Genomic DNA, 25,315 nt, shown 5'->3' on the forward strand with positions numbered 1-25,315 from the left:
CGCGTCGTAGCGGGGTTCATTGTAGCGATTTTGCAGCGCATGATCGACTGACTATGCCTACATTCAAATCGACGATCCTCGAGCGCAAGTGACACCTCCCTATTGACGTTCTCGACGACGCAAATAGGGTCATCAGACGCTCGAGTCCTCGCTACACACGTAGCGAGTGACTAGTGCACACGAAGTGTGGGCTCGATTCCGCACCACGAAGATCACATTGCGATCAAACCTCTCATTGCTGCAACGCCGTCGAACAGCTCTTCTCACTGTTGGACGTCTCAGTCTGCCAATTTCCGAGCGCAAGCATTGAACGTGTGCCAGTATGGCTGAGCAATTCCGAGGCAAATTTAGACTACTAATATGTACAATGGATCAAAATTGGGTGCGCAATGACGAGACTGCCATTTAGCTTTGGTGCTGAGCATTGTACGCTCTGACAACTCTCGAGATGGATGAGAAGAGGAATGAACGAGCGCCTAGGACAACGTCACGGGATTGGAGGAGGTGCAGGCGTAAGTGACTCGTTTGCATTAGCTTGCACCACACGCGAAGGGCTAACTTACCCGCTTCGGGCAACTTGAGGAAGGGACCAGCTACATTGTTGCGCAACGTCAGCGCAATCCCGTCAGACTCGAGAGATATGCTGGCGAGGTCGCTAAGAGGCACCTCCCACGCCACTTTCATGCGGAGCGTTCGAATGAACACTACGTGGTTTATAAAGCTCTCCAAGATCAGCTACAAATCCAGATAAGAACCCAAAGATGGCCTGACGACTCACAGATACGTGTCAGTGTGACCATGATAACGCCGTCTCTCTCCGGCTGAGGGTTGGCTTGACCCTGTGCCTGACCCAGATCCACATGGCATACATAAGACTCCCGATAGAGTCTCCCATCGTCGACACAGCGCAGCCAGGTCTGACCAAGCGCTTCTCTGGCGGTATATGGACGAACCTGCAGAGGGAAGCGGTCGAGCCTAGGTGAGCTCAAGCGCACAGGGATGAGCATCTTGCTGGCACTGGGGTGACTCACGATACCATCAGCTGCAATGAACCGCGGCAAGCGAACGCGGTCGATCTCGTTCTGGTCGAAAACCACAGTAGTATTCCGCACACCTTCAGTCAGGTTGCTGTCAAGCGTTGTTTTCAGGTGAGCGCACGTCTTTGAAGGATGTGGAGCAGCGCAGAACTCACGAAGCGAAATCGAATGTACCAACAAGCGGCTTAGTCACAAGCCCGACAGAGCCAGCTAGCAAGCCACGTGCAAATCCTACTGCTCCACCGCGCTCAGCACCCTCGATAGGTTTGAGCGCAACACCGCTAAGACCGCTGGCAATGCTCGTGAAGAAGGCGCTTGCGCCGGATGAAAGACCGTAGAGGGCATGTTTGGGTTTGTTGCGGAAGCGCGTCATTCGGCGACGACTCTGGAATTCTGGATCCATCGTAGCAGCAGCGAGGCCCTTTCCTATCGAGCCTGTCACCTTGCTCATGGAGTCTGAGACACCAAACACGGCTCCTTTTGCGAAAGCCGAAGCGCCTCGTACGAGCCCCATTCCGAGTTCTCGATTGCCGTGCATGACAAGACCTTGGTAGGGCTCGTACCACAGGGCAACGAACCCACCCGAAACGTTGTTGAACAGCCCGACCGGATTGCCGATGACGTCGAGCGATCCCATGACGCGGTAGAGCTGGCCGACCAAGGCTTGTGTGTAGTGCGTCGTTAGACGAGCTTGGAGGTCCGCGGAGGACAGGCGCACATTTTCCAACACGAGGGCGTTGAGTCGAATTGGCGCCTCATTGAGGTTCCCGAGGGCCATAGAGATGGCGTTGATGGCAAACAGCACCGGATTGCGACTGCCCACCCTTTCATCAGAGCGGTCAGTGCGCATGTCAGTGCGCATGAAACTCAAGTTGATGGCGAGCGGCTGCAGGTGAAGGACCTCAAAGTACGTGTCGGCAGGCTGGTGAAGCGTTCCAGAGGGCTCGGGGACCTCTCGAGGGTCCTCGACGAAGTCGCTCTCAAGAGCAGCATCTTTTTGCCATGAAGCACCCTGCAGCTTGGAGAAATCGATGAGGGCGAACAGGAAGTCCTCGTCGAGCTCGACGCTGATCTCTTGAAGCAGCGCACTTGCATACTTGACGATGCTCGCACCATGCGTTTCATCCGTGCTTTGAATCCACGAGAGCTGCAGAACTGGATGCTGATCTAGCTCCTTGCCTTCGCGCAGCACCGCAGGATACAGAACGATTGGGAACAAGCCGCCGAAAAGCTGATTATCCACCTGTATCCACTTGCATACCACTCCAATAGAAGTTGCTTTCTCCGACTGATTGTAATGGAATTCCAGGCCGCGGAATGAAACATATGCAAGTTCTTGCACCGATCGATTGATGACCGAAATGCCGACACCTTCGAACTCGACATTAAAGACCATAGTGATCTTACTGTCTACGTCGACAGCTTCAAAGCCTCCATCGCGACCTGTGCTGCTGACTGTGTCGGTGCGGGAGAACGTAGAATTTTGACGCTTGAGGCGGAAGCCACTCTTCTCTTCGGTCCAGGGGCTTAAGACTAGCGTCTGCGTCGCGCCATCTGCGCGAACGTCAAGTGCAATCACCCGGCTGCCGCGTCCATCAGTGCTTGGGAACTTGAAGGGCATGAGGGTACCAATCTCCAGAACATTTACGCTGCGTTCTCGCCCATTAGCAACAAGCTTGATGAGCTTGTTCGGGAGGGCCGGGAAATCCCATGCGTACTTCATCTTGGAGCGTGGTTTCAGCTCATAGCGCTTGCCCACTGCCTCGTCCTTATCCCCGTTGCGCTCATCGGAGCGCTCGGTAGCTTGCATGAATGTCACAACGTAGTCAGACTCATTTCGAAGCATGAAAGGCCATTGCCCGCGTTCCATCGAGAGCGAGATGAAGATGGTCGGACCCTCGAGCATGACTTCGGCCTTTATGAGGTGTTGGTGGTCGCCGGCCTTGGCGATGCGCAAGTGCACGCTGCCAATGTCCTCGATGTTGAATGGAGCAGTCCACTTGTTGTTGAGCCCCGGATAGGCAAGAGTCATTTGCTTCGACGCTCCAACACGCAAGAAGTGAAGAGGCACTCGCCGACCAGCCTCAACTGTGACGGAGTCTGCTGCTCCAGGCTCACGCAGATTGAGGGTTTCGCCAAGATTGTTGCGCACCAAGTACCGCGGTGTGAGCTTGACAACCTTACTCAGCTTGAACTTGCCGAGCCCGTCCTGAATATTGAGTCCCAAATGGATTTCTTCGTTACGAGACGCTGAAGGGATGACCACCTCGCTATCAGAGCCTATAGCTTCGAATGAGAGTGGCTTTGACCAGGAAGAATCACCCACTCGAAGTAGAACTCGATTTCGACGGTCATTCGAATTGTGAGAGAACAGGAAAGGATCGGGATGCTTTCGCACCTCTGACACTTCTCCTTGCTCTTGTCCAGCAACGAGCTTCGCGCCGCCAATCCAGCTTTTGGTCTTGAGAGCGAACGGTAGGCCCGTCTGATTGATGAAGATGTAAGGTGCAAATATGGAGACTTTGAAGGCTCCGCCAGAGTCGGGATACTTCGAGTAGTGGAGGCGCAAGTTGAGTTTCAAATTCTCGGCATCGGCCAGAGTCATCGTCTTCTCAACTGGGAAGTCGTCCCCATTATCCGTCGCAATGATGGCGAACTCGCTTGGAGAGAAGACCGAAGACTGAATGTCCACACTTAGCAGCAGAAGGTGTGAGGTCTCGACCACGTGGATGGGAGAAGTGCCTCCTTTGCGCAGGAAGCTGTTCCAGTTGTGGTTCAAGTTGCGGTCGAAGATTCTGTACTGGATGTCGTACGGCAGCAAGTTCTCCACCTCGACCGGTGCCCTAAGACGCAGCGTCAAGCGAGGGTACGCCCGGGACAATGCATCCTGCTTTTCGGTGATCGCAAAGCACTGGAAGCGGAACGGAGCCTCACCCTCGTGCAAAGCGTCGCAGCTCACTATCCGAGTAGATTTCTTGACCAGTTCTTGCCAATTGAATGCTTCGTTTGACCACCCGTACTCAAAGCCGGGATCCGGGCGCAGACGGATGCGATTATGATACGCTGCCTCTATGGGGACAGGGCAATCTTCACCAGGAGCAAGCTGCCGGACTCCACCCTGAGTTGGCTCTCCATCGGATCCTAGCACAACAAACTCTACGGGCACCATTGTCCGATTCTCAATGTTGAAGCTTGAGCGGAAGGTGACGACCTTGACATTATCCACGAGCTTGACGTCACAGAGCATGCGATGTGCTACCTTTTCCACCTTTGGATGCAGGGTAATCAGTGATTCGCCCTCCCGATCGACACTAACGTGCTTGATACGCTCCCAGGGCATGCCTTCCACTTGAAGGGAGAGCATATTGCCGCCAGACTGCATGACGTGCTCTCGCATCGCCTTCCAGTCGTCAAACCGCCACGGAGTATCCGAACCATCTTCTAGGCGGTGTGGAGAAGCTTTGACACGGCGATCCTCGTGCTCCGCCCAGAGCGTGATGCGATAGCCCGTCCGGTTCCGAACGAGGAACGGCGCCTGGCTTTCCCTCAAGACGCTCGTGGTCGCAGTATTTGCGCTGGCCGATGCGTTGCTGAGCTTCTTCTGTTCCTCCGCCATGATGGCCGCAGTGGTCATTGCGGTCTCGATCAGCGTCGTAGTGACGTTGACCTCGAGACGCTTCTTCGACGACACGGTCATCGTAGTGGTGCCATTGACTGAATCCATGCCAAAGTCGACGACCCAAGGATCGATCAAGGGTTCCCAATGAGACCGTGACAGGTTGTTATAGTTGACGTGCATGCCAATCGAAGTCCTGACCCGCATCTCTGAAGACCAATCGCGGACATTGACCGAGAATTTGCGGAGGTTGAGGTCCAGCATGGGTAGACTGTGCATGTCACCTATGAGAATCAGCTGCAAGCCTGCCACATCTGCTTTGAGAAGCTCTTTGGCAACGATCAATTCTGCCTCGGAGGGCCGCTCGTCGTCGTGGGAAGTATTGCGAGCCGAGGCGCTGCTGGAACGCCCTCGAGGCTCAACAACTTTCGTCGACTCGTTCAGCGAGATATTTCCGCTCATCGCAGAAGCTTCTCTGCGGGAGGCGGAATTCTGCTTTCCATCCTGATTCGCACCAAAGCTATTGCTTTGATTCGAGAGCTCAATAGCTTTGTTCACAACACTCGAAATGAGCATGATGTCTTTAAAGGAGACGCGAAGCACAAGGGGCTCGACGTCAACCTCAATACTGGTGACTTGACGGGAGCCAGACCCCCGGCTGTCGAGAGAGAGCGTGAGGTCGAAATTATCGAGGAATCGAAGGGAGTCCTTTGGTCGGTCCATGCGGCACATGAACATCCCGAATTGATCGACCTTCAGAGCCAAGATGGCTTGCTGAGACACTAAAATCTGCCGAATGGACAGGACAATTGCTTCCGAGTCTGTGCGCTCCGGTGCAGCGAGCAGAATGATTGTAGGGTCCACCACATTGACCCGGAATGCGATTGCTGAGCCTCCATCAGCTGGCTCTGACCCTCCCGATGCCGACTGTTGCGCAGTTTTGGAAGGCGCGCTCTTCTTGGTAGGTGCCCTCTGTTGGCTTCTGACCGCAGAAGTGCTTTTACGCGCGCTGTTGGAGTCGCTATTGGCACCCGCGATGTCGTCCTGCATTTGCGTGTCGGCTTCGTTGAAAGCGCTCGTGAAAAAGTTTACGAGCGCGAAGAGGGGATCCAAGGAGAAGATGATCTTAGGACTGTCGACGGTAACCAAAGCAAGAGCTCCTCTATCGGACTGATTGCCGCTTTGCGTGTAGGACAGCATGAACTGGTGACCGTCATGTCGGACAGCTGGAATGATCTCGCGGAATTTGGTGCCTTTGTCAGGCCTTGTGTCGGACACGGTGAAAGATTTGAGCGCAACTTCGGCCTCAAGTGAGGAGTCAGAGAGCACCTTGAGCTTGACGGCTGACTGATTCAGTGAGAATTTTGCGAGACTTGCGTTTTGCAAAGTGTCTTGAGCAGTCGCTCCAGAGCTAAACAACTCAAGTCCGATGGCGCGCACATTGAAAAGCATGTCGAGGCTAGTGCGAAGCAGAACACCATTTCCATCAGAGTCATGAGCTACGACGCCCAATTCTGGCAGCATGTCGACGCCCGGGCCGGCGGAGCTTGGAGTTGATGCTGCTGGCACTTGGCGAACGCTGCTGGCTGACGTCGATGGTATGGACGATACGGCTTGATCGTTGTCAGCATCGTCATCCTCGTCAAGTGCGAAAGCTCGAGGGATCGCTTGGGTGAGCGCCATGATGAAGCCGTACTGCTGCTCCGTGAGTTTAATCTGAACGTCGGACATTCGGGCATTAATGGACATGTCAGGCAAGTTGTGGGCTGCACTGGAGCTGTTTTTCTCGGCTGTGGATGCTGCGTGTCCAAGGTGATCTCGCTGTGTGACATCCACAGAGATATTGACGTCGTCGATCATCTGGACCTTGTACTCTTGAGAGCCATATGTCATTCTGCTCGCCAGGCGGATATGTCGAAGGCCTGCTTCGATCTTGGTCGTGACATGATCATCGTCCGGCTCAGAAAAGGTATTGTAGGCGTAAATCTCTCCTAAGTTGGCAGTCAGTACGTCAGAGCTGCCTGGACCGCGTCGTATGTTGACAATGGGCGTCTTTATGACAACGTCGTAATGCAACTTGGCAACGCGCTCTTGTAATTGTGTGGCTTGTGCGCTAGCCGCTTGTGTTGCAGCGTCGTACACAGCCTTCATCCTAGCAAATTTGTTGAAAAAGTTCAGCAGGTCCCGCACTGGCTCTTCAGCAAATGTGAACTTCAAAGAGCCAGTACGCAACCAGATGGAAGTATCGTAGCCCGGATAGGTCTGCTTGTCCTGCTCGTCGAAAGTCTCATAAGTGAAGTCTGCGAGCTCATCTCCGTCGATAGAGAGGAGCTTCTTGAACTCTCCAGGATTCTTCCTGCGACCGCTGTCAGAGTCCTCGCGCTGGACATTGTCGACCAAAAGTAGGGACCCGAGACGCGCAGCCACCCGAATCGAATTGCCTCTTAGAAGGACCGCGACTTCGGCGGTAGACAGCGTCAGGGTCGCTAGTAGCTGGCCATCATTGTTGATGCGCAGGACGATCGACGTGAGTTTGACACGGACGCGAAGCATTTCCTTGCGTGTCACAGGCTCAGCGATCTCCTTGCGGCCCGTCTTGGTATTTTCGTCTTCGCCCTGTGGAACATCAATCAACTTTTCCGGTGGCGGCGCGGCGGACTCCGACGGGACAAACGTGGTCATGATCCAATCGTACACAACGAGTACCGAAACACGTGTGAGTGTGATGTTGATCGTCGACAACTCGACGTGGATCGACTGATCGATGCCTTCGTAGACGCTTTGAAACTCTGGCGAATCGGTCTGAACCCGAACGTACTTGACACGCACGAGGTCTTTGTCGGGAGTCGATGCTTTTGAAGCGGTGGTAGGCTTGCCATGAGTATCGACAGCCTTTGATGTGATGAGGTGCTTGAAGACGGCGCCCTGGTCGACGATCTTGTCCTCCAATTCGAGACTACGTAAGCCAACGTCGATTTCCATGTGATATGGGAACACCGCCAAGTGAAGCAGGAAGCCTTCGAACACGGCCTCGACGAGCAACCTATCGGGCTTGCTTGGATCTGTGCTGGATTTATAGATGCTGCCTTGCAAGCTGTCCACGACAAAGTGCAGCTCAAACGTGCGTTGATGAGCGTTGATGCGCTGAGAGGGGAGGCGTTAGCGATCGATAGCGCTCAAGCTCAATCTTTTCTACAACTCACATCCGCAGTGTCATCTTCAGCATCCTCAAATTCAGCTTCACCTTCCGCGTCGTCATCTTCTTGCTCAACCAGATAATCGTCGCCGCCTCTCATTTGACTTGCGATGCGCTGCCTGCGAACCTTATTGAGATCAAGTCCGCTCTCACTTCCACGTCCATCGTCTGCACTCGGCTGGCGGGTCCTTGAGGTTTGAACCTGCGACATCTCGGGGTCGCCCAGCACGTTGCTTCGGCCGCCCGATGCGCCCAATTGACCCTGCTCCTCATCCACAGGATCATCATCAAGCTTCGGAATGGCAACGTCGATGACCGACATCAAGGCCTTGTATTTGTTGTCAGAGAAGTTGACGCGAAGGCTGGGTAGATGACCCGTGATCTTGAACTTCGTCAAGTTGGGCGCCTTCGGCAAGATGGAGTTATGTAGCGTGAAATCCAAATTGATGCGCTCTACCAAATGGCTCGCATGATGCTCCGAGCCAGCCGTTAGACTAGACAAGCAGGATTCGATATCCGGGCCCATGACGAGCTGCATGGACTCGAGCTTGACAAAGAAGCGATCGTACATGAGGTCCTCGAGCTGTCGATAGTCGTCTTCCGTGTACTGCTTGCTTTGTTTTGATTTCACTGTATCGAGTGCACTTTGATCCGCGAACACGGACCGCATTCCAATATGACCAGCATCGAGCACGATGTGTTGACACTGCCTCTGCGTGACGTCTTGCGGTACGATGATGATGGGCGCCTTGATGTCGAGGGTGAGATCTATTGTCTTGTGATTTTCCAGCGCGTTCTCGAGCCCAGCTCTCGTTTCTTTTCGGATGCCCTCGATGGTCTCACTAGCCACGTCTATCAAAGCTCCGATCAATTCAAGCTCGCTCTCAGGTGGCTTGAAAAATCGCACAATATTCTCCACGTATCCGCGGTGGTAGATAATTTCCATGCTTCTCATCTTGACCGCTAGTGCACTGTCTGCTCTCCGGTCCAATGGCTTGTTCTCGAATTTGAGATAGAAGAAAGGGTTGTCAGGGTCGGACTCGAGGCCAACCTCGTGCTCCGCCTGCTCCGTGCTTTGACCTCTGCTATTGGTCCGACCTTCTACCTGAGTGATCCGGTTGACCTCATCGTCTTTGACGCGTACAATCTGGGGGTACAACGAATTCGCTGTCGTGTTGTCGTACACACGCAGGCCGCCAAGAGACACGGCAGCCTCAAGGTTGTCAACGCGCTGATCGACATCGGCTTGGAGGCTGTCGAAGACCAATGATACAATCTCAGAGCCACGAGAGTGGTCTTTCAAGGAAAGAGATCCTGTTTGTAGCTTGGTGGTGAGCCGTAGCTGAAGAGCATCTCCAGGCAAGTCAACAGCAGATGTGAGAGCTTGATTGTTGGCACTTTCGTCCCATTCAATGGCATCGTAGAGCTCTTTCCGTTGCTCCTCATTGAGCACGCCCGAATCATGCTCGCTGCCTGCCTTGTTGGCGCCTCCTCCCCATATCCATCCGAGCCACCCGCCTCCTGCAGCGGCGCCTGCGCCAGATGCCTGCGCTGTGGATCCGCTGCTATCGGCGCGATTGCCGCTTGCAAGCTCTTCCTTTCGCTTGTTGGTGCGCTCCTTGCGTAGCTCGTGCCTGGCGATGGAGCGGTAGAACCTGATGTCCTTGTAGCTGAGTGTCCGCTCGAGCTCGTGGAGTCTAGTGCCCTCCTCGCTCGATGCAATCTGAGCCCCCGCTTGATTTTGATTGGCCTGATGAACAGCCTGCTCCTTTTGCTTGAACAATTCGACGTACTCTTTCCGTTCATCCCTCCGCTGTGCAAAATAGGCCCACGTCCAGACTTTACGCTTCTCGTGAACCTCATTAAGGATAGCTTTTGCGGCGAAGCGCAGCATGGCCCGAGGCTTGTTCTCCTCGAGCTCAGCAGCCGCGGGCCGGTATCGCCGGTACTGCGCCTGTCGCGTGTAGAAATGGAACAAGTCCGCCACTGAGATGACGTCTCGATATTGCTCGTCATCCAAGGCGAAGCCAAGGGAGTCGAACAAGAGCTGCGCATCCATCTTGGCAATATCTGGTGTCATCTTTCGCCTCATGACTAGCCTTCCTGCACCAGTAACAGGATGCAGAATGTACTGGTGCTGTGGGATCTGGCCATCCCGTGCAATAAGCGAAGCAAAGCGCTGTTGGGCCTCTGAGACTTCATAGCCTGCAAGAGATTCAGCATCTGTGTCCCAGTACGCAGCCAGCGATTCCAATCGAGCGAGTTTGTGAATGCCTTCCTGGCTATTTTGAATGAAGGTTGGATTCCAGTCGGCATCCGTCGAGACTGCTGAGAACTCGGCCAATGTCAAACCAGCTGAGAACGGATGTTCGGGATTGCTCAGCTTGTCCTCGTACCGCACATGGATGTTCCGGACAGTGATCTGCAGATTGTCCACGATCTTGGTGACCAAAGAACTTGTAAAGGACTCATTCTTTTGTGCATCCGCTGTGCGGGGAATTCTGAATGTGAGATAATGTCGCAGGAATTGCTGGCACAGAAAGCATGCGTGTACTCACCTTCGCTTACGCCTATGGAGCTGGACGTACCCAACAGCTCGGCGTTCGCCAGCTTCTCAAGTTTAGCTGCTTGGGCCCGCTCTTCCTCTTCTTCCTCATCGATCTCGACACTGGCTTCCTTCGGAGCAGCCAAGAGATACACATTCTCAACTAGGACGCGGACGGGCTTGCCCTTCAAGTTCGACCAAGGTATCGATAATGTGAGATCTCCGAGGAAGCCTTCTTTGACGTCGATAGGAAGGCGAAACTTGTCGAGAGCAGAAGTCTTGAGTCTCAGGCTATGTGCGAGGGGTCCTCGTCAGCACGACCGCGACTCAGTCGGGGGGAATGGCACTGTACTCACTTTCGGAGCTTGACGTCACCACTCCAGATGCCGACATTGAGCTGGCTCGTGTTCAAACCGTCGACATACGAGGCCAGAAAGCGGTTCAGGACAGATGCTAGAACGCCTTCAAGCATTGCGGCCGCTGCTTAGAGTTCAGGGGAGTAGATGTAAAGGCTCCGCAAAGGTGTTATGGCCTGTTTCCCTTGGGCCTCCTGACGCCGCAAAGGTCGGGCGGCGTAGAGTCTCGTGCACAGGTCAGCGTCAGGCCGCCGGCTGGTGTGAAAGGAGGCTCAGATGGTGCTGCAATTGCAAGTGGCGGCAATCGCAAGCGTTTGTGCAGATTGCGGTGAGCGCACTGCGGTCTCAGCGAGCCTCACAGCCTGTGCGGGTCATGGTCTGATGCTGTTTTGGTGTCAATTGTGAGTGGGAGTCCGCGATGAATGCGGTCTGATGAGATCTTACCTCTGTGGGAGGCCTACATTCATGCTTGGGCGGCAGCATCGGCGAGCTAGTTAGTGCTCTCGTGATGTGCCCGATGCTGAGCAGCAGAAAGCAAAGAGGAGGTCCCTGCAGATTGTGCGTCGTTTGGCTTTGCGAGGACAGCCTGCTGTCCACACGCGCATCTTAGCTGCTTAGTGACGCAACCGCCTTGACTCTGGCTGGGGTCCAAGTCAGACCACGTGATCGCCTTCTCGCCTCTACGACTCAAAGCCTGAAAACTCATCAAGACTCGTCAAGACTCTTGACTTTTGATCTCCACTGCTGACTTCTGACTCTGTCCTTGCAAAGCACTTCGCATCTCCACGCAACCAAATCGTCTTTTCGACATTCGGTACTATGACCCAGACTCCTAAATGCAGTTGAGTGGTGAGTTCAAGGCATGCGCTGGCCCGCCACGATTCACGCGTCGACGTCATATCCACCATTGCCGCCGTGCATACCGCTTGCAAAGTGGCTGGCAGCTAGCTGCCCATCGTCCCAAGATGCGGTCTCATTTTCGATTAGCATCAACGCAAATCGATGAAAGTGCACGCCGAGGAGTCTGCAATTGCTCCATGAAAATACATACATTCCTCGTCAGTGGGAGCTGACGAGCGCAGGCTCAAATGCGTCCGCAGCCGCCACTTCGGATGTTTGCTGGACTGAACGAGCGCGCGCATCGTCAACAGCATGACCAGCCTGAACAGTGATACCGACCCATTCGCTCTGTGAAAAAGTGCCGACCACTTTTGCATCCTCTTGCTCCGATGTGAGCGTGCGAGAACGAAGAGCCCAAGCGCCGAGCTCATAAGCTCCTGGCGAAGGAAGCATGGCGTAGGCCTCGAATCGTGCTCGTCCTCGGGGAGGTAGCTTTCCGCGCTGCGTCATGCGTCCTACCCACGAAGCGGGCGTGGTTCCAGGTCTGACACCAAGGACCATCAAAATTCAACAAGGGATATTATTTTGCAGCAGATACGCCCTTAAGCACTCACGCAGTCAGTCTCTCGACCGGACCATTTTCCAGATTCAAACTGTATTCAACAGTCCTAACCGTTGAAAGGTTGCGCACATCGACCACAGCCAGGTGTCGAAGACGACTACGTAAGGCGCAAATGACTGCGTCAGCAGAGATCAGAAGTCTCCCGTTGATTTTGGAGTCACTTGCCTTTTAGCGAAATCATGTGAGATCTGATCGTCGCTTTGCACTTCGACGACTACCGGGTCCTCCTCCACGTGCAGCCGGCTGCGAAGGATCGCTGCGAGCAGCGCGGCCTGAGCAGCAGCGAACCACCACAGTGAAAGTCAGTCAGTCGGGTCCATTCGGAGTCCCTTTAAAACTCAAAGGGCAGACTCACCCTCTCTTTGGCAGCTTGGGCGTAGATGACTCTGCCACTCGACTCGCTAGTGAGCTCCAACAGCTGGTCGTGCGCAGGTCCAAGCTGTAGCCCAAAAATGAATGCCTGTCCACGACGTTCTCCGATCGCCCAATGAGCGATAACGTCAACGTCGCTGGGCTGATACAACGTAAAAGCACGCGCGCGATCCGAAGCATCAATGACCGGAAACTGCTGCAGGAGGATCTTCTGACGCCATTCGGACCGCGCTTTGGAGAAGAAAGGAGAAACAGGCTGCTTAGATGTTCCGATGGTGCTCCGACGTAAAGCTGTATTTTTCGGGCTTGACTTGAGCGGCATATTCTGCAGCAACAAACCGAGCTGGTTCGTTGTGTGTGTGAGGTCTGCAAGAGGTTCCACATCGGCCGCTGAAAGTTCTTCGGCTGATGCCTCTGACATGGCAATGCTAGCAGCGGCACGGTGACGTAATGGAATGTTCTTCAAAGCGGCTCTGCAATGATGACCGCTCGGAGCGTCAGCGACAGTGGCCCGCTGACATTGTGCCGGACGACACTTACTCCAGAGCTGCATCCTGACCAGTGGACGCTTGCCATCTCGGGCTGATGACAGTGACTGCCTCGACGCGAGCCTGCGGTGGTTCTCCAGCCGTACCACCGAACAGGCAAGCCGCCTCGAGATTCAAGATGTACGTGAGCTGTTCCGCCCGAGAGGGACCTGCTTGCACGGCCACATCCACGACTGGCTCGGCTGCAAAGGCGTGCGAGAATCTGGTGGTACAGTATTTTGAGGCGTTCGCGCTCTGGGAAAAAAGACGATGGAGGAGTCAGGAAAGGCATCCAACATTGATCGTCGAAACAACGCGTTACTTCACTTGCCTTGAAGACGAATAGCAGCTTAGGCTCCAGCACACCGATAGACGCTCCACGGAGACGGATCGGTATTTCGGCGCTTGCGCCAGATGCCAAAGCACCATTAGGTAGCGAAATAAGCGTAGGAAGTGTTTCTTCGAGCCTATTCGGCGCCGAAAAGGCTGGGGCGAAGTCTGTGATTGGATCGAGGGCATTAGGTTGAAGTGCTTTCTACCAGACAATCTTTTCGACTCACCGTCTGAAGCAAGCTGTGCTGCCAGTAGGAGCACAGCAGGAGCATCACACAGACAGGCAAGCTCTGTGAGCTCCACAGAGCCCGTATTCGTAATCTGCAGGGAAGCTTCGATCTCTTCTCCCAAGCCAATGACGTCGCGGATTTGCGTCATCTGGACGGACAGGGCTGGTTGCGCCTCTAGGACATGAATGGCCAAGCTCTCGTCGGGCGCATAGACGGGTAGAGGTGCAACACGCTGTTCACGCGTCGCTGTCAAGCGTTTGCCTCTTTTGTGCAGCCGTTGCGACATTGGCACCGCTCCGGCGAAAACATACTCGACGCGATTGGCCCGTAAGCTTTGCGACTTGCTACTCCGCGCTTCAAAGACGATCTGAGAGTGTCAAAGGGCGTCTCAGCGACATTTGAACTCGGAGCTGCTCGAACTACGAGTGGCGCACTTACAAGCCTGCTTTCATCAGGTCCAAGCTCCACTTTACCGATGCTTTCCACGTGGACACACTGCGCATCAATGTCTTCTCCTTGAAGCGACTCAAACCCGACCCGCGCACTCTCCAGGGTGAGCGAGGTACTGAGAGGATTGCGCACGAGCACTTGAATATGAAAAGATTCTGGCATGGGGACAAACGTGATCTTGGTCAGTCTCAGTCGAGGCTGAGGTGCAATCTCTCTACAGCTCACCGTCCACCTGGCAAACATTCCGCTCTTCAGGAGCGAGATTGGGAGGTCGAGTGAGTCCTGCCGCGCTTGCTAAAGATATGTATTTGGTCTCCAATGCTTCCCACTGAGCGTCGCTGGCACGCGTCGAGCGCGTGATTATTCTAGCTGTTTGAGGGTCCCACAGCGGCTTGACAAAGTCGAGTCCTAAAGCCTCGGCTACTTCATCAGTGCTGGCTGGGGCATCGACGTATTTGAACGCCGTCAGGAATGCGTTCAGGTAGGAATTGTGCTTGGCCTGTTGAGCCGCGACGTCTTCATCCGTAGCGTCAAAAGGTAACGGCGCTGGTCGAATGAGTTTTGTAAAGTGCTTGATCGCAGCCGCAGAGTCTCCATTGGCATAGGCCCTTTGTCCAAGTTCGTGTTCCACGTGCGTCTCGACAGCATCCCACGCTGGCTCATCGTCCCGTTGCCCTTTCTCGCGGATCATTCTCGACACGTCATGTTCCGGACCCTCGCCACCTTGATCATCTTTACCACTCTTCGTCTCCAGCGACTCGAGCAAGTCTTCCACTGGCTGACGCTCGGCCGCTCGGCTTGCGTACTGCCGAGCAGCTCTGCGCAAGCATTTCAACGAAAGCGCATTTTGACCGCATTCTTGGTAGCGATGAGAGGCCATGACGAGATGAGCGGCATGCTTTCGGCGATGAGGTTGAGGTTGCTGATGCAGATCTGCCAACGCGGCTTGTTCGAGGAGCACCGCTCCGATGACCTCTACGTCGTCTGCGATGTTTTCAGCCGGGATGCCTTCGGGTGAGGACACATCATTGCTGACAACCCCAGCGGCCCGCATGAGCGCAGCTGGAGCTGATTGGTAGAAATTGAGCGATCTGTAGACCTCGTAGTAGAGCAACGTTGCTCTTAGCCCGTCCAACTGCAGATGACTTCCCCGCTGCCGTGGTGCTTGCGCATACGCTGCGCAAGCAGACGCCAAATAGCTATCCACATCGATCGGCTGTGACTTCATCGTCAACATCATCATGAGGTGTGAAAGACCAAACATCTCCTGCAGGCGTGCCAAAGGAGGGGAGGCTTCAGTCTTTTTCAAATATTGGAGTGAATGTCAGGACACTCACAGTAGCTCCAGCAAGATGTTTCAGAGCCTTGTCGTTCGAGTAGTCTTTCCTTCCAAGATCGTACATGCTAGCCGCAAGCTTGTAGTCTCGAGTCATGAAGGCAAAGTCGGCCAATCTGCGAGTCTGCGCTTCAAGGCTTGTCGGAGGGTAGCTGTTGCAGGACGAAATGTCAGCGAGCGCCTCTGTTCTCTCCAAGAAAAATGTCAGCCATTTTTTGGCCTTACTCACTACCCCAACGTACTGAAAGATGGTGTATTCGAAGATCCACGTATGCTTCCTGATCCCGATCCGAAGAATTTCCTACCTGCGCCGAACAGCCTACCCGTCAAGCCTCTTCGAGAAGCCGCCAGCTGAAATAATGTCAAACAACCGCATTCTTCAGCCTTTCGAAGCTCAACCCAGCGCGCACCCAACAGCTGCACTCACGCTCTCGTTCCATTGAGCTGCAGTGCGTTCCAGAAAAGGGACCACGCTTTGCGCTGCCAGTTCCCTCACAAACGCCTGCAGCCTGGCGACATCCTCCTCATCCAATGCCGTCGCATAGCGGGACACTTCCGCCTGTTCATCCACGTCCACCACCTCTTTCTGCATGGCGGAGTCAGATTCATCATCTTTGGGCGGTAAAGGTGGCGCTATGCCCGTAGCTGGCCCATCTCGTCGAGGAGGCGGCGCCATGGGAGGCACACGTAGTGCTTGCTCCCATATACCAGCAAGATCTGTTTCGGAGGATCCTGCGCCTGCAGTGGCCGAGTTGAGCGGCAACAAGCAAGCATGGACGCCATAGGTCTTTTTGATGGTGTCGAGGAGAGCCAAGGATCTGCAAATCACACAGCAATAGAGATGTGGACATCTTGTCAGCACTGCCCAGTGGTGTTTCTGAGCAGAAAGATGCGCAACATACTCAGTCAAGTCCGAGCCTGATGTCTTAACATCGTGGATGAGCACATAGTAGCGAAGCAACGTCGAGTCCATGTAAGGCCGATCGGTGTATGCTCTGCTGGCGTGAGGATTGGAGGCCTCGAAGAGCGCCGCGAAAGCGTTCATAGGGTCTGGCGATGCGGATGACACGGCCAGTATCACTACACCGCGGTCTCGCAGGCTGTCAGCTCGGCCAGCTCGTGCGTCTACGACTAAACGAACCCAACAAGATCAAGCCTACTCACTACCGATGGGCCAACCAAAGGTCTCGTGGCTTTCCACATTTCGTCTACCAAGCACTTCGTCTCTGACCAAAGCATACCAAGGCGTCACATCTGCCTTGTCCATCTCATCTTGATCGAACTCATCCTTTTCATCTCCCTTTCCGTCCGAAGAGCGACCCGCCAACTTTCGTATCGCTGGTGCGAGAGAGTCGAGGATGGCCTCTGGTCTAGCATCTCGGGCCAGCGAAGTAGCAACGCTAGGCGATCTGCCGAACAAGCCTGGTCTGCTCTGTGTAGGAGCACCGGGCGTGGGCGGAGGAGAGGAGACATTTGAGGCAATCTGAGACGTCGAGCCAGGTCCGACCGAGCCCGAAGCAGTAGCTGAAGCTGAAGCGGCTGCTGGGTCCTTGGAAGAGCGAGGCGGAGCAAAGGATGAAATGGCATCGAATCGAAGCGTGAAACTCGGCGCGAGTCGGCTCGCCAATTCCGTCGTTCGAATAGTCACTGCGCAAAACACAAAGTCAAGCCTGGCTACTTAGGACAGCCACAAGTCCCTCGGATGACCGCATATGCTCGCAGCCCAAACTCACGACCTCGTACACTAGCCTCGAACGGTCTCAACAGCGCCGCCAGATCGGGCACTCCGTTCGGTCTCAAAATCGCTTCGTCCACGTCCGGACTTGCAAGGACAGCCAGACGAGGTGAAAGGGCCGAATGAACAATGTGCTGCGCTGCTTCTCCTGGAGTTGCAAAGGTCTGCGCGTGACCGCCAAGGGACGAGGTGCCGGGACGCTCCATGTCGTCGACCAAGCCTGTCGTCAGGTCGTACAACCTGCAAGACGTAGGTGAAAGCGGCTATCGGGCGTGCATATCCAAAATCGTGAGCATTGTGATTGTCAGAGAGCACGAAGCTTTGATGAAGTATGCTATTCACCGTTTCATCCCTTTGCAGCTCTAGAAGGAGGCGCGAGCTGCATTCGCGCGCGTGATTTCTCGCTCTGCATGGCGCGTGCACGCACCGCCACAAGCCACGCTGTTTTGCGGCAATCACGTTTCAACTCATCCAGGGACCTCGACATCCAAGGCTTGTGAAGCGCTCGGGACACCAGCCCACGTATCACACAAGGTCAAGCCGGTCCTCATTCACTTGGCATCCCCAAGCGTTCTGACTTCCTGCTGCGGCTCAAATGCAGTGACGCACGCATGTAAAGTATCCGCGAGTGTTAGCATTCGCATTGAAAGGTATATACGGTTGGTGCCGGCTTCAATATCGAAGGAGTGGCACGGCCATGCAAGATCGATCGATCAAAGTAGAATGCATGGGCCTCAAGAAGTTCCAGAGCGTACGCTGCGTCCTTTTGCCACGCTCTCGTCCATCTCCGCCTGGAAGGGATCGAGTGTTTTCCTGCTTTTATCAGCCAGCCTGCCCACAAGTCTCCCAGCAGCCTCGTTCCTCCTCAGCTCTTCCGCCACTACTCTCCTTCCAGGCACGCGTCCCATCTCTTCCAACAGTCTCGAGCTCGTTTCTGCTCCTCTTCCCCTACGAGCATCCATCGCAAATGTCGACCTGCTCGAAGAACGTGCTATTTGTGAAGGTGTGCGAGGAGCAGAAGAGGCTAAAGGAGGGGCGGGGGGAGGAGCCATCTTGGAAGCTGTTCCGCCCCCTCTTCCGTCCGTTCCTCCGATTCCAATACCTTCCCTTGCTCCAAACGCACGTCCGACCTTGAGAGTTCCCTGAAACCCTCTCCTGCCAGAGAGCGCCCTTCCCAGACTCTTTTCGCCTTTGCTGGCTCTAGAAGATCTCTCGTCCGCATACAGAGCTTTCAATTGAGCTCTTGTGGACGCATCGGGCGTAGCCGATGCTTCTGCTGGGTACTTTCCGATTCCTCGAGTTGACGTATCCGGTCGAGCGCTAAATCTGCCTCCAAGCAGCGTCCTAGAAGATCCGGAAGAGCTGAGTGATCTGGATCGAGCAGAGACAGAAGGCGCGTAGTGATAGCTCGGACCCGGTCTAGTTCTGAGCGCCAAGAGCGCATCTGAAGAAGGTGCTGTGCGAAAAGCGGGAGGTGCGACGCTTCTTTCGGATGGTGCTTCGCTCGTCGACGCTACCCCTCCTTCCTCGGTGGAGATGGTGGACCAAGCAGAATGCAGTGTGGGCTGTCGACGTCGATGCGCCTCTAGCGCACCTTCTGCGGCGGCTCGGCGTTCCGTCAATGCTCGAAGCTCTTGAAATGCCGATTCCTCATCGACTGCATGTAGCGCTCTGCCTCCGGACACGACGGTGTAGGTGAGGTACTATGAGGCCGTGGAGCTCATCAGTCCCACGTCAAATTGCGAGGCCGAGACAAGAAGCGCACTCACCCTCGTATCTCCCCGAATCTCGCACGTTTGGTGACAACACGGCAGGTCCATCAAGTAGCTCCACACCAGGTGACCCTCGGCTCCTCTCAATTGTCTACGCGTGGCATCGCATTTGAGACCCCTGGCATGCCTAGCTTCGCATCGAGAGCTGTGGGCGCGCCAAAGTTTACAAAGTGGTTGAGCAAGCATGCTTCAGCCAAGGATCCTGAAGCAAGCGACTTGCTTACGCTGACGGACTCACCAACAAAGTGAAAATGGCAAAGCAAAAGAGACGAGACCGTAGCCTACTTGAGACTCTGCGAGAGGGGCTGGCTCGGCACGAGACGTGGACGATAGCAGCCTTGCAGCGCTGGTTGACATGGCTTGCTGCTGTGGCAATGATCGAGCCTCGATGTGAAGCGGTCGAGCGTGGTGTATTGGCGTGTGGATGGCCAAAGGAATTCTCGTCACATGCGAGAAGGGACGAGCTCGCTGGTTGGATGGGTGGCCGAAGGCAGGGCCACGCGCAGAGCAGGTGTGAATTGAAGAGGATCAGACACGAGTCGAGAGTCAAGAGTCACGAGTGTATGAGTATGCAGTTCGAGGTGGAAGCACGCGGCTCATTTGCTTTGTGATCGCCGTTGGATGGGTCGATCAGCTTAGGGCTGAGCTGCTATGAAAGGACTAGCAGACCATGGCCTGCTGCTCGCCTGGAAGGTGGAGGCAGGCAGAGACGACTCACGTGAGTGTCAGAAGATGGGCGCGGCATCCATGCAATTATGCGGGCCATGCTTGGATGTACGGTGCCTACGGTAGGTGTGTTGATCGATACGTGCAGAAACGCGCGGCAAGTTGCGCGTTCAGGATCTGCATCACTCGTGACCGCACCAGCAGGGCAAGGCAGGGTTGAAGCCGCTTGATTGCGACGATCACACGACATGCGAGCCCGCGTCAAGCAAGTTCAGTTGCATTCGAAATTCCTTCAGGACCACACTCAAGTCGGATACTGGATGGACATGGTGAGGACGGTAAAAGCTCAGTGATTAGCAAGTCAACTTTAAGCACGCAAAGGAGGGGTGTTTAGGCAAAACGGGTGACTGTGCACATCGCGAGCCAACGCTCGGGTCCTTCGATGACGAACGATGACAGAGATCCGATCGTCGTTTCGTTTGGCGATGCTTGTCTGAGAAAGGAGGATTTGCAGGTATGTGTGCGCGGCAGATCTCACCTTGTCATGGCTCAACATCGCCACGCTCAAAGCAACTCACAGCTTTGACATGTGACGCTGACATTTTTCAACTTGCACAACGATGCGCTCTTAGACGCTCGAGCCCAACGAGTGGCTCAACGATGGCGTGATCTGGACATTTGCAGAGTTACTTGCTGCTCGATCAAGTGATTCCGAAGCATCTCAATCACAATCGAGGAGCAGCGACAAAGCGAAGCAAGACGCAAAGGACTCGACTCCCAGTCTTCTTTGGCAACCTGCAGTGGTCGAGCTCATGTGTTCCGTCACTGCTGATCGTGAGAATCGCTTTCGAGCCTCTCTTCATGCGAGCATGACGGCTCGACTCTGACGTCGAATGAATCCTGTCCGCGCAGTCGGAGCAGAAGAAGCCCGCAATCTGCTCCCTCCAGCCGGACCTCTAGTAGTCCTACCAGGTATGTTCCCGATTCCTTCTTTCCGACCCTTTTTTTTCCTGCTGTACCGACTGACGCACCGTTCAACGCGGCATTTTGCTGAGCTAGTGAGCGATCGGTACAGTACGGAAGGCCTGGGAATAGGCAGTCATTGGTCTTGCATCTTGGCGGTGGAGCAGGCCTTCAAAGGTCCTGGATCAGGCTGGTTCGGCTTCCACCTCGATTCCATGCGTCCTTGCAACGACGATGCCGCAAAGACTGTTTGGTGCGTGTTCTCCCTTCAGCTTCTTCTCGCCCCCCGGGCTGCCATTAGGCCATGTTCCCAGGCGCTCATACATTTCTGGAACGCTCGCGACCTCGTGCGATCAACCTTGCGTGTACAATGTCAATTCAGGTCCGCTTTCCTGCACACTAGAGGTATCAAGTCATCCTCGGTCAAGCGATCGCTATTTGAAGTCGAAGAAGTGTCTCCCCAGGAGAATGGTGAGCAGCGTATATGCATCTCCATCCCAGCTGCTCTCACCCCTCAACGAACACTGCCGCGCGCGTCCTTCTTTCGCAGCGCACGATTGCGGTCTCTACATGCTGCTGCTATCCGATCTCATCATCTCGCAGCATCTAGACCCCGTCATTTTTCGTCCCACAAGCATGGCAGCGGCTCTTTCCAACGCCGGCAAGACGCCGCCCGCGCTATCCTCTCTCGCTTCGGATCTGACACCCGCCAAAGCGGCCCAGCTTCGTATAGACCTGCACGACTTTTTTTCAAGCTGGGCTCAGCGCCAGCAGCTGGGAGAGGTGCCGCTTCGCATGACTTCGTGGAAAGAGGTGCGAGAGAATGTCGGTGGTGAGTTTTACGGTCGCCGTGCGGCCATTCGAACCTTCATTTGAATGGTGGAGCGAGGCGTACGCCCAAGGCACTCTCCGACCCGTTCCAGCTGACGATGTGACCGCCTCATAGACTATCGATCCCCCCAACGCTAGCGATACCCTCACCTGTGGCGCAAACGCTGCGTGTGTTTAGGTGCGCTCGTTGGAACATGCAGACGTCTGGATCGTAGCAGGTGAACGATGTATTTTGCCAGATTATTACAATAGGACCAAATCGAGGTGAAGCGGGGTGGCAGCAAAGACGTGTATGGGATGGACAGCAGCACCAGCACGGTATTATCACGAGCTGCTGGTCAAACGGGCGAAAGGCAACAAGAGTACAGGAGAGTCTCCCAGAGAAGTTTACAATATCCCAAAGTTTGCTTTTCGGCCTCTAAAACGAGAAAGTAGGATGAGGGGTGTGCGCTGCGCGAAAAAGACACGAGCTGTATTTTGCGTTTGGTGATCGCGTGGGTGGCGCGAACGCGTCGAGACACGGCCTATGCAGCGCGTCGAACTGGCGATTGTGCCACCGGCAAAGGCCGACGTGCCGAGTCTCTCGAGAGGCCACTGGCGTGACTTCGACTATCGAGCGACGTGGAAGAGCCGTTGGAATAAGCGCTGTGCGGTCGGCGGGCTTCGTCTTCTGCCGTCCATCGAGCAGGCTGCGGGCTTCGAGGTTTGATCATGCCATTTTGAGGAGGGGACAAAGCTCTCCGTTTTGGCGCGGGACCTCCAAAGTGCTCGACGTCGTGATGAGCGGAGTAATTCGGCGCCTCCTCCTTCATCTGATGCATCTGAGGTGGCGCTTGAATATATTGCCCTTTGCTTTTGTCCGCCTCGAGCATGCGCAGGTGATGGTCATCGCCACCAGATTCGGAGCCGTGATGGCTGATGACCTCCATGGAAGGTACTCGGATGGATGCTCGCAACTCTTGTATCGTGATTCCAGGTCCGTCTGGCGCTTCCTGCTGGCGTTTCTTTGCGAGTTTGGCATAATGCAACCCGCCTGGCAGATGACAGGCCAAACGGCGTCAGCGATAGAGTCTACAGAGCGCATGCGTCAATTACGTCTCTACTCACAAGCATTGCACACAGTCCGAGGGCCATCCGGCCCTCTTCTCCATTCTGGCGTGTCGACGATAAAGCAGCAGCCGCAAAGGGCGGGAGCGGCAGCGCGGCTTCGTTTGCGGTACTTTGCGCTCGGCTCCTGACCTTGAGCCGGCATGCGCTGAAGAGCTGATTCGGGTCCAATTTCCTCGGGCTTGTGGGACGGGTAGCCAGCAGCTGACGGATGTCTATGAGCACCTGCATCGAGGTACTCCGCGTGTCGACCATAGTGGTCGTTGTAATGATCAGGGGCGAAGGATGACGCGCCTGAATGCGCTTCGTGAGGCAGCGCTGGCCTGGCATCATCGCCTCGGCCGTGCAAGCCGTAAGCCGGATGCGCCCCGTGCACAACGGCGCGTGGAGGGTAGTCATCGTAGCTCGTGTGGCTCCTTTGGTGACCGTCCGGCACGCCTCTTGCATGTGCATTGACAAGACGTGGCTCTTCATGCGGATGGACGAGACGAGAGCCAGCCATCTCAGGTAGAACACGAGCATCCAGCCAACGATCTGCAAAGGGGCTTTGGCGGCGTGACATCGCTGGCTCTTGCGGGTGCCCTGCACGCTGCGCTGCGAGCCACTCCTCAGCCTTTGCATCTCCTTTGCCGTTAGCTGGGGGGACTGGTGGCTCATTGACCTGCCCGTCTGATTTCCGGGGTCGCGAATCCCAGATGCTTCCTTGCGGAGGTCGGAAAGGTGGAGGCGACCGTGGCGTCGCGAGGGCGCGCCCAGGAGGTGGCAGCGCGGACTTTGGCGCAGAGCTGATCACAGGGGCACCTGCTCCTTGCCTCTTCTGGGCTCCAATGTGGTCGTCGTGATCGATCGAGACCAACCTTGGCCCATGTCTGTCGTGCATTCCAAATGTGCCGCTCGTTGTTGGTGCTGGAATATTCACGGTGCGGCGTTGCGAGGCGGTGCGAGAGTCAGCAAGAGGCTTCTGACCTGCTCGTCCGTCCCTTGCACTAGCGGTCTCTGGCTCACCATCGCGTTCTGCGCGCTCTTGATGGTGGAGAGCCACATGCTGCGCTCCGCGATCGTCGTACAGCTGTTGTCCTACGTGCAAGGATCTGATAAGATCGTGTATTCTCGTCGAGTGATTAGACATTGCGTGTGCTTGCGCTTTAGTCGGCTCGCTTGACGCATCAAGCGAGTGCTGAGCCGCGTGGATCAGACGGTTGGCGTGCTCAATGATCTAGAGAGAAAAGTAGCCAGTGCTTTCATCAGCTCAAGGTGCGCACAAGTTGCCCTGACAAGATTACACTCACCTCTTCCAAGCGGTCAGCAGTGCGTGCACCCAAGTCGTAGCGACGGAGCGGTATTTGTGGAGCCGTGGCAAAGCGATCGCGCAGAGGTCGATCAGAGACATCGGCCATGGAGACATCTTCTTCGGTGCGCGAGGCCAGTGCCTCTGCATGGCTGTGCGCATCCAGAACACGTCGAGCAGAGGCTTCGTCAAAAGTCGAGGGGCGATCTCGCGGATCTGACTTGACACCGTGAGGTCCTCGCACAAGCATTCGCTCGTCCACGGATCTAGGCGAGTGAGGCGCCCGCTCTGCTTGGGTATGAGTTGGGCGATTTGCAGTATTATTTGGGTCTTGTTTCTTGTGCTGGCCAAACGACGCCCCTGCATGCTGCATTTGGCGACCGTCGACTGACATTGGTCTGGAGCCAGCTCGAGGGGAAGCGTTTGATTTCGGTCCAGACACTTGCGGCTCAATGGCTTCTGGCTTACACAATACGCTACCGCTACTGCTCGGGGTGCTCGCCCTAGTACCAAGTGGCGGCAACGTGGGCTTTGCAGATGGATTGAAGAGGGGGTCGCTCCGAGATGCGGGCCTGGAACCGCTCAAGAGCTCCGTCGACCCTGGCAGAGAGGAGGGGTCGACGTTGCGGCTGAGCAGCAAAGGTGGCAGCTTGAGATCTGATGTCGAGCTCATTCTGAACGCTTCCGTGTCAAAGGGCCCCAACGAACCTGGGACTCTATGAGATGAGCTGAAGCTTTGTGAGAGTGCAAGCATGGAAGTCTAAGCTGCTGTGAGTGGTTGGGATGCTAGTTCCGTGGCCGGGTGGCGCTCAAACGGAAAGCGAATTTATCTGTCCCGAAATTTGAGTGCTACGGCGCAGCGATGAGGATGTTGCCAGCGTACGTAGTCGGGTAACGGCCTGTGATGGCCGCGAGTAGAAGGTGTGTACGCGTCGAGACACAGGCTGTGAATGGTGCGGAGCTGCGGAGACCGAGGCTGCTCGTCGTGAGGGGCCGTTCAACAGTTTCGAGTGACGAGAATGTTTGGCGCCGCACAGTGCCGGAGGTGCGGATAGATTCAAGATTGCGCTGTCCAGACCCGATCGCAATCAGCCAAAACAATTCTCTAAGCTTGCCTCAGTGCCTGTCCTTATGTTGCGGGCAAGTCAAAGCCGCACGATATACGGTCCCGCGGATTGTAGGTGTCGCAAATCGAGGCGCACAGTGCTGCCTTGATGACGGCTGTGCTCGTGATTGCTGCCGCAGACTTGGTAATCGTGTCGACTCCTTGCGACCAGCAGGAAGCTCCTGAAGGGTTTTCGGAATCTGAGTGTCGCAGTGCGTTGGCGCAATCTGCGAAGCTGTAGCTTGGCAGGCAGAATCAGCAGCCGCTCTTGAATCAGTCGCGTCCGTGATGCGGTGCGGTACAAGCGCTACACCGACGGAGTGGTCGCGGTGCAGACGCTGAAAGGTGAAAGGTGAACTTGGCAGCCCACGTAGATTGAAAGAGGGGC

General features: G+C 55.3%; 5 protein-coding genes across 5 annotated transcripts; 1 reads left to right on the forward strand and 4 right to left on the reverse strand.

Annotated features, from left to right (window-relative positions):
• Positions 1-269: 269 nt before the first annotated feature.
• IE81DRAFT_320855 (hypothetical protein) lies at positions 270-11,267 on the reverse strand. Its single transcript, XM_025513159.1, has 8 exons — positions 10,751-11,267; positions 10,408-10,685; positions 7,857-10,336; positions 1,193-7,797; positions 1,032-1,128; positions 779-953; positions 564-704; positions 270-476 (listed from the first exon to the last, which is right to left on the reverse strand). The coding sequence occupies exons 1-8, from the start codon at positions 10,864-10,866 to the stop codon at positions 406-408; spliced, it is 9,963 nt and encodes a 3,320-aa protein (XP_025372041.1). The 5' UTR covers positions 10,867-11,267; the 3' UTR covers positions 270-405.
• A 492-nt stretch (positions 11,268-11,759) lies between these two features.
• On the reverse strand, positions 11,760-17,509 carry IE81DRAFT_320856 (hypothetical protein). The gene is made up of 15 exons (XM_025513160.1): positions 17,194-17,509; positions 16,625-17,107; positions 16,363-16,540; positions 15,888-16,278; positions 15,690-15,811; positions 15,462-15,612; positions 14,350-15,391; positions 14,113-14,279; positions 13,672-14,041; positions 13,443-13,609; positions 13,125-13,366; positions 12,568-13,057; positions 12,378-12,484; positions 12,205-12,309; positions 11,760-12,134 (listed from the first exon to the last, which is right to left on the reverse strand). Exons 1-15 carry the CDS (start codon positions 17,399-17,401, stop codon positions 11,810-11,812), a joined length of 4,548 nt encoding a protein of 1,515 aa, XP_025372042.1. The 5' UTR covers positions 17,402-17,509; the 3' UTR covers positions 11,760-11,809.
• Positions 17,510-17,815: 306 nt separating this feature from the next.
• IE81DRAFT_241918 (hypothetical protein) lies at positions 17,816-19,660 on the reverse strand. Its single transcript, XM_025511230.1, has 3 exons — positions 19,206-19,660; positions 18,965-19,112; positions 17,816-18,898 (listed from the first exon to the last, which is right to left on the reverse strand). The coding sequence occupies exons 1-3, from the start codon at positions 19,322-19,324 to the stop codon at positions 17,930-17,932; spliced, it is 1,236 nt and encodes a 411-aa protein (XP_025372043.1). The 5' UTR covers positions 19,325-19,660; the 3' UTR covers positions 17,816-17,929.
• A 166-nt stretch (positions 19,661-19,826) lies between these two features.
• On the forward strand, positions 19,827-21,897 carry IE81DRAFT_320858 (hypothetical protein). Its single transcript, XM_025513161.1, has 7 exons — positions 19,827-20,147; positions 20,266-20,467; positions 20,546-20,605; positions 20,693-20,849; positions 20,979-21,067; positions 21,147-21,428; positions 21,543-21,897. Exons 1-7 carry the CDS (start codon positions 20,076-20,078, stop codon positions 21,563-21,565), a joined length of 885 nt encoding a protein of 294 aa, XP_025372044.1. The 5' UTR covers positions 19,827-20,075; the 3' UTR covers positions 21,566-21,897.
• IE81DRAFT_339786 (hypothetical protein) lies at positions 21,638-24,495 on the reverse strand. Its single transcript, XM_025515585.1, has 4 exons — positions 24,215-24,495; positions 23,824-24,189; positions 22,535-23,750; positions 21,638-22,460 (listed from the first exon to the last, which is right to left on the reverse strand). Exons 2-4 carry the CDS (start codon positions 24,070-24,072, stop codon positions 21,952-21,954), a joined length of 1,974 nt encoding a protein of 657 aa, XP_025372045.1. The 5' UTR covers positions 24,073-24,189; positions 24,215-24,495; the 3' UTR covers positions 21,638-21,951.
• Between the last annotated feature and the right edge of the window lie 820 nt (positions 24,496-25,315).

The sequence above is a fragment of the Ceraceosorus guamensis genome (assembly GCF_003144195.1).
Source record: "Ceraceosorus guamensis strain MCA 4658 unplaced genomic scaffold IE81scaffold_8, whole genome shotgun sequence".
Classification (NCBI taxonomy): Eukaryota; Fungi; Basidiomycota; class Exobasidiomycetes; order Ceraceosorales; family Ceraceosoraceae; genus Ceraceosorus; species Ceraceosorus guamensis.